Genomic DNA, 8149 nt, shown 5'->3' with positions numbered 1-8149 from the left:
TGTGGGATTGTGCCCTGCAATGGATTGGCACCCTTTCCTTTCCCTTACACTTTGGGACTGTTGCTACTCTACCATGAATTGGACGCCCAGTCAAAATGACACCAAGAGCACATCGAAGATTGTTGATTCAGGATAAGAGGTAATCCTTTGCTATTGGCCGGGCATGCACTGCAATTTAAGCCGGTGAATCGTGTGTCCACCCCTTCCATTGATCAAGGTCTTCCTCAAAAGAATTGGTACCGACCTTGTCAGGCCATTATAATGCAGGAGGGCATCGCTTTCTGTTACTTCCAGCGGGTTAAGCAAATTGTGTCACCTACACTTTGTACGAATTATTAGAGATGCTCGGATTTGGGATAAGTGGTTTGCATTCAGAGAGGTCCCACAAGCCTCGATGGGGTACTTCCCATTTGAAAGACTATATATCCGCAAGCCTCATAATGTCATACGTCATTCAGACACGACCTTCACAGAGTAAAAATGACACTCAAGACACTCCTTATCTGACAGCTAAACTCCACACATTGGGTCAAATAACACAGGAGAATTTGCTACAGGATCTAGAACCTCAATCCTGGCTGTATATCAGGGATGCTTGTCTAAGTGAGTTATCACTGAGAGTGCATGTATTATTATCCACTTCCTCTTGAAAGGAATTTTTGTCTCACAGACCAAGAGCTTCTCTCAGGAGGCTTCTTTCTTCAACTCGATGTCTGGCAATGTAAACACGCTTGATGACTTACATGAAACGAGTCACTTATGTGCGCTGAGCTCTCCGGCTCGGGGGAAATCCCTGACATTACTGAATGTGAAGAGTCCACCACAAAAGTCTCTGTATTTTTGTTACTCTGTAAGTTGTTACTATAGAAATAGTGAAGAATTAGATTGAGTCTCATTAATATAAACTGGTGGTTTATCTTGTGGCTGGAACTACTGTCAGAGTTCCTGTTATAAAAGATTCATTAATACCTTCTGACCAATCGAACATTCAGTACCACTGTGGGGTAAATAATATTAACATTAAATTGTAGGTACTGGATTGTTGCCAGTGGAACATCTCATAGCAGATGTTTCAATTGTAAATACATTGTTTTATTAAATAAAAGTATATTTGTAGAATTTGTGCTGGTGACATGTAAAAAAAACCAACCAATTTTTGTTTGTCCCCTCAGTGATGAGTAGCAACCAGCTCCACCTGTGACTATCCTGAAGGGCTTGAAGGGCTTCTTACATGTTAATCAAATGTTTAGTCTTGAGTTCTCCTTGTTGAGTGCTGTATTGAGGATAAGCCGGTAATTTTGTAAACACTCTCGAGTTTATCTCTCAGGTTTCCCGTCTCTCTGAAGCTTTCTCGCTGTGTCAGACCAAACCTCTTGGACCTTGTCTCTTGGGGTTCCTCTGGTTTTCTCCAGTTCCTTGCTTTAAAAAAAACTTGTTTACTTATTTCCTTTGTAAGTCGGTCCTCTCTGACTTTATTTTTCAGTTTACTCCTCGTGAGCGTTTGGCTAGGCCCACTCCATGGTCTGTTTGTGCAGGGTTGGTAGTTCACTACGCTGCACGTTGGTCTCTCAATCCTCCAGCCTCAGGTTCAAGTCCAGTGTGGTGTAACCCTTTGTTTCCCCCTCTTTGGAGGTGTTCTTCCTTAAGTTTATTTCCCGAGGCCTAGCCCTAATTACTGAGAGAGTAGTTAGTCAGTGTTCCTTGGTAGTTAATGAAAGAGGATTCGTTCTTTGGATGTTTTAGTCCTGCATATTTATGTATGAACTATGAAACAGTATTGTACATTACTCGTGTTTGTGTTATTTGTATCTGTCAAAACATGTTTAGTGTAATGGTATAAATCTTAAAAAATAAGTAGGACCAAACATCATTATATTTATTAATTTAATGGAATATAAAAAGTCCAGAGTGCAGTAGGAACGTGACAGCGACAGAAACACAAACCAGTTATGATTACAGTAGAAGAAATTAGCTTTACTTTAATAATGTACTTTAGACACAATTTCATGTCTTTTCACTGTCAAATACTCTGCACTGGTGCAGGGGTGGAAAAGAACAAAAAAAAGCCTTCACTCAGATTTCTCACTAGGGTTTTGGTTTTCCAGAGCATCGTTGGCGAGATTCACGATCTGATCGAGCGCCTTGAGGATCAGAACATCCATGTCATCGTTCTTATCCACCTCCTCGTGGTAGTTCTTCACAGGGAAGATGTTGCTCAGTGGAATACCCAGCAGATTACTACACTCCTGCATCTGAAAATATATAGAAAAAACAATGAATCAAACAATTTATTTAACCGATAAATTGTAAAAATCGGTTTTTAAAAATTAAAAAAAGAGCCAAATAAATAGAAGTTCCTTCTATTCATATCAGTATTTACATTCATTGAGAACATATCTGTTCAATCCCAATATTGTAATCAGTTACAATCCTAATATACACCATTTTATTACACAATTACCTTTTCTTTGATCTTCTTGCTGGTGTAGACCTTTCTTAGGTCCTGTTTAACCAGTGGACAGGCTTCATCCACTTTTGTCATGATGATAACTTGAGGCAAATCTGTACAATAGGATGAACAGTTTATTATCTACAATAAGACTAAAACAGGAATTCTAATATGATATGAAGATGATTTTCCTATAACAGCACGTCCTGCAGTGTTTAATTCTTATCACAGTCATTTCTCACTGATTACAATTTTTATTAATTAAAGTTTTAACTTTAATAAATTAATTAACAGTTTCTCTTACGAGTCTCTCTCTTTATTTTCTCCCCTGATGTTAATAAGATAAAAATCACAGCTTGTCGTGTTACTGAGAAACCACTAATCATAATCTCCTCTGTCCTGAAGATCAGAAAACTCTGTTGCAGCTTTACCTCTGACTGTTACAAAGTGTTGAAACTGGAGACTCCTTCCAGAGAACAAATAAAAGTCCCTGTGTGAGTTGTTACTATAGAAACTATTAGAATGAACGGATTAATCTAAACTTGTGATTTGTTTTGCAGTCAGAACTACAGTCAGGGCTGCTGTTATAGAAAAACAATCAACACCTTCGGACCAAATCAGACACAGTGGTATGTTTTTGGGGAATAATTGGGCCAATATATATATATATATATAAAAAAAAAACATTTCGAGATGATTCTAAACTATAATAACAGGACACGCACACACACACACACGCACACACACACACCCACATACACACACACCCACACAGATGCGCGCACACACAGATGCGCGCACACACAGATGCGCGCACACACACACCCCTTTCTTGAAAGAGCATGATTTACTGTAAACTGAAACTGAAAGTTTTTACGGTTATTTTTACACCCTTAAACATGAGCTTACTCTTTACACGAAGTCCGGTGATTTCCGGGTGCACGCCCTGTGTGTTTACATCAGCTGCTGTTGTGCAGTTTTATAGTAGTGGTCTTATATTAATGTCTTATATTAATGTAGCGTTTTAACACCTCAGGTACAGTTTATTTATATAATACAGAAATTAATAATCATGCAAATAATGACAACGGCCTCAAAAGTAAACAATCTGTTGTTTCATTCAGACATCTCTAATACAATATTACATATTTTTAGATGTTATGTTTTGTGCTGCAAAAGGTTATTAAAATGCACTTAAATCTGTAATTAATGGCGACAGCACGAAAAGCAAGGCACCATTTCAAACCACAGACCAAAGAACTTGGCTAACATGATAATTCTGCTGATTTTCAAATCTGATTTATAAACAGCTGATCTGCTGGACTGAAGGACTGAGACTGAGACTGACATGTGAGACATCCTGGTCAGAGTCTTACATTTACGGTGTATTAACTCTGAAAGGGAGTGAAATCTTTGTCTTATACTAACTGTAACTAAAGTAACATAACATAATCGAATATATTCCATAAAGACAGAATATTACATTACTCTTATTTTAGCGATGCATACTTGGTACCCTTCTCCATTTAGGAATAACTGTAATCCTAATGTGTTTTTAATGCTTTGTAAAGCACTCTGTGTTGCACTAATGCCACTGAGGCGTTTGGGATCCGAGTCCTTACTCAGATTTTTCACCAGAGGTCAGAGATGTCTTTTTTCTCAGTGCGTCACAGGCGACGCTCACGATCTGATCCAGTGCTTTGAGAATCACAGCATCCATGTCATCGTCTGTGTCCATCTCCTCATGGTAGTTTTTAACAGGGAAGATGTGGTTCACTGGAATACCCAGCAGATTCCTGCACGTCTCCATCTACAAAAATACAAACATATAACGACTGATGCTGAAGACCATAAATATTATGAAAGAAATAAAACACAAGGGAAAAATGTAAAAGTCTCTGTATTTTGTTACTCTGTAAGTTGTTACTCTAGAAATAGTGAAGAATTAGAATGACTCTCATTAATATAAACCTGTGTTTTATCTTGTGGCTGGAACTACTGTCAGAGTTCCTGTTATAAAAGATTCATTAATACCTTCTGACCAATCGAGCATTCAGTACCACTGTGGGGTAAATAATATTAACATTAAATTGTAGATACTGGATTGTTGCCCGTGGAACATAGCATATCTCATAGCAGAAGTTTAAATTGTAAATACATTTAAAAAAAAATTAAAGATATTTGTAGTGCTGGTGACGTTAAAAAAAAAAAAAAAAATAGTTTGTTCTCCTCAGTGATTAGTGGCAACGTTAATCAAACGTTTAGTCTTGGAGTTCTCCTTGTTGAGTGCTCTACTGAGGCTAATCCGCTGTGTCAGACCAAACCTCTTGGACCTTGTCATTTGGGGTTCCTCTGATTTTCTCCAGTTCCTTGTGTCACGTTACCTTGCGAGGAGACAAGCGCGGGCAGGGCAGCAGCAGGGAGACGCAGAAATCATCGTGTGAGAAGTCCGTGATAACTTACAATGTCCAGCTCGAACTCGAGCGCAGGCGTGGACGGGAAGTGTAGTTCTTGTCGGCGGTGTAGCCGCGAATTCGCCGTGGCATAACACCTTGCTTAGAAAAAACAAAAACAAAAAAAGGCTTCAGTTTACTTATTTCCTTTGTAAGTCGGTCCTCTTATTTTTCAGTCCTTTTATTTCAGTTTACTCCTCGTGAGCGTTTGGCTAGGCCCACTCCATGGTCTGTTTGTGCAGGGTTGGTAGTTCACTGCGCTGCACGTTGGTCTCTCCATCCTCCAGCCTCAGGTTCAAGCCCAGTGTGGCGTAACCCTTTGTTTCCCCCTCTTTGGAGGTGTTCTTCCTTAAGTTTATTTCCCAAGGCCTAGCCTAACCTTGGTTTTTAATGAAAAATGATTCGTTCTTTGGATGTTTTAGTCCTGCATATTTATGTATGAACTATGAAACAGTATTGTACATTACTCGTGTTTGTGTTATTTGTATCTGTCAAAACATGTTTAGTGTAATGGTATAAATCTTAAAAAATAAGTAGGTCCAAACGTCATTATAATTATTAATTTAATGGAATATGAAAAGTCCAGAGTGCAGTAGGAACGTGACAGCGACAGAAACACAAACCAGATGATTCTAAACTATAATAACAGGACACACACACACACACACACACACACACACACAGATGCGCACACACACACACACACACACACCCCCTTTCTTGAAAGAGCATGATTTACTGTAAACTGAAACTGAAAGTTTTTACGGTTATTTTTACACCCTTAAACATGAGCTTACTCTTTACAGGAAGTCCGGTGATTTCCGGGTGCACGCCCTGTGTGTTTACATCAGCTGCTGTTGTGCAGTTTTATAGTAGTGGTCTTATATTAATGTCTTATATTAATGTAGAGTTTTAACACCTCAGGTACAGTTTATTTATATAATACAGAAATTAATAATCATGCAAATAATGACAACGGCCTCAAAAGTAAACAATCTGTTGTTTCATTCAGACATCTCTAATACAATATTACATATTTTTAGATGTTATGTTTTGTGCTGCAAAAGGTTATTAAAACGCACTTAAATCTGTAATTAATGGTGACAGCACGAAAAGCAAGGCACCATTTCAAACCACAGACAAAAGAACTTGGCTAACTTGCTAATTTTGCTGATTTTCAAATCTGATTAATAAACAGCTGATCTGCTGGACTGAAGGACTGAGGACTGAGACTGACATGTGAGACATCCTGGTCAGTGTTTTACATTTACGGTGTATTAACTCTGAAAGGGAGTGAAATCTTTGTCTTATTCTAACTGTAACTAAAGTAACATAACATAATCGAATATATTCCATAAAGACAGAATATTACATTACTCTTATTTTAGCGATGCATACTTGGTACCCTTCTCCATTTAGGAAGAACTGTAATCCTAATATGTGTTCTTCTGTTCAAGGTTCGTCTGTCCAAGATCCTAAAACAAAGCCTGTTTGAGCTGCCTCAAACTGCTTCTTATCGGTACACAGATTTATGTCATGCTCTGCGTTTCATATCTATAGTAGTGCTTTAGTACAAGCGCTTCAGAGCGCTCTCATTATTCTCTCCTGCTTTATTCTATCCTGTATTAACCATCTTTCTGTAAGAAACCTTTTTACCTTCAGAGGACGAGTCTGCGAGTGTTGTCTAATGTTCACGACAATTTGGCGTCTCCTGGCTGGGCTGCGTGAGTCCTTCAGGTTTTCTGGACAACAAGCAAACCGGAGGACGTTCGTGGAAAAGTTTCACCCTGAAGTAAGTGTTAACACACAGGCAATTTGCCCTTTAGTGCAGAGTGAAGACCAATGAAGCCTTACCACTGACCGGTAGGAATCTTCAAGAATTTAGAATTAGAATTAGAATTTTATGAAGTCATCGTGTATTGCTCTCTATGGAAGGGAGTGAATGATTTAGAATTAGAATTTTATGAAGTCATCGTGTATTGCTCTCTATGGAAGGGAGTGAATGATTTAGAATTAGAATTTTATGAAGTCATCGTGTATTGCTCTCTATGGATGGGAGTGAATGATTTAGAATTAGAATTATCTAAAGTCATTGTATATTGCTGTCTGTATGGAAGGGAGTCAATGATTTAAGAAATGTGTGTATTACATTGAGAGAAGTATTACATGGAGCAATTTCTTATAAGAAGTTCCAGGAACTTCGCCTCTGCGACGGCAGCGATATTGATGTTTCTTAGATCACAGCTTCAAAACTAAGATATATAACGACGGAGATCTCACAAAAGTGAGTACACCCCTCACATTTTTGTAAATATTTGATGATATCTTTTCATGTGACAACACTGAAGAAATGACACTGTGCTACAATGTGAAGTAGTGAGTGTACAGCTTGTGTAACAGTGTAAATTTGCTGTCCCCTCAAAATAACCCAACATACAGACATTAATGTCTAAACTGCTGGCGCCAAAAGTGAGTACACCCCTAAGTGAAAATGTCCAATTTGGGCCCAGTTAGCCATTTTCCCTCCCCGGTGTCATGTGACTTATTAGTGTTACAAGGTCGCATTTGTGAATGGGGAGCAGGTGTGTTAAATTTTGTCATCGCTCTCACTCCCTCATACTGGTCACTGGATTATTCTCAAGTGGCATGCCCCATTGACTCATTTCATCATTTCAGTGGTACATGATACATTTGGCAAGTTTAATAAAATCCCTAGTGTTGAATTGACACCCAGAGTGTTTGAGTCCAATGGACTCATATAAACACTGTAGGGTGTGAATTCAACACTGTGGGTGTTTAATCAACATTGGTGATTTTGCTGTGCATATAGCCTTCTAGCTCCATTGTAGTCAGTTTGCTCTTTGAGCAGAATTAGCAGCCTTTGGACTGTGGATAGTTCTATGAGAGAGATAAAAGTAGTAGACGCAGAGTGTTTCTTTTTTGTCTATATTGCTCATTTCGTTCAGTGCTTTAATGTCTATAAAACCTGCAAAGATGTTGAGTATGAGATTTGTATTGTAAACTACACCGGATTTTAGTTACTATTGTTATACTTCAAGTTAGTCATTTCTCCTGGTTTAAAATTCTGTATTCTACTGGAGAAAATGTAACTGGAGCAACGTCATTTTAAAATGATTGTCAACTTAAAAACTTGTGTTCAGAATTATGGTAATTAAGTACACAACACTTAAAATCCTGTTAAATAATGTGGAAAAATGTGTCATATTTTTGGTTGGATGTGTACGGA

At 38.3% G+C, this 8149-nt stretch overlaps 1 protein-coding gene across 9 annotated transcripts; it reads right to left on the bottom strand.

Moving 5' to 3' along the window:
• Nucleotides 1-1867: 1867 nt before the first annotated feature.
• Nucleotides 1868-6965, bottom strand: LOC128602424 (interferon-induced protein 44-like). 9 transcript variants are annotated; one of them, XR_008384834.1, is made up of 5 exons: nt 6559-6965; nt 4834-5004; nt 4072-4259; nt 2462-2562; nt 1868-2252 (listed from the first exon to the last, which is right to left on the bottom strand). XR_008384834.1 is itself a non-coding variant. In XM_053616199.1 (5 exons), the coding sequence occupies exons 3-5, from the start codon at nt 4257-4259 to the stop codon at nt 2070-2072; spliced, it is 459 nt and encodes a 152-aa protein (XP_053472174.1). In that variant the 5' UTR covers nt 4421-5004; nt 6559-6962; the 3' UTR covers nt 1868-2069. The 9 variants fall into 9 exon arrangements, 8 of the variants coding, with proteins under 8 accessions (XP_053472174.1, XP_053472177.1, XP_053472179.1 ...); XM_053616199.1 differs by having other exon boundaries at nt 4085-4259; nt 4421-5004; nt 6559-6962; XM_053616202.1 differs by having other exon boundaries at nt 4085-4259; nt 4774-5004; nt 6559-6962.
• Nucleotides 6966-8149: the final 1184 nt, after the last annotated feature.

Source organism: Ictalurus furcatus, chromosome 26 (assembly GCF_023375685.1).
Source record: "Ictalurus furcatus strain D&B chromosome 26, Billie_1.0, whole genome shotgun sequence".
NCBI lineage: Eukaryota > Metazoa > Chordata > Actinopteri > Siluriformes > Ictaluridae > Ictalurus > Ictalurus furcatus.
Note: the sequence above shows the minus strand (reverse complement) of the source record. Positions and strands in the feature narration are given on the sequence as shown.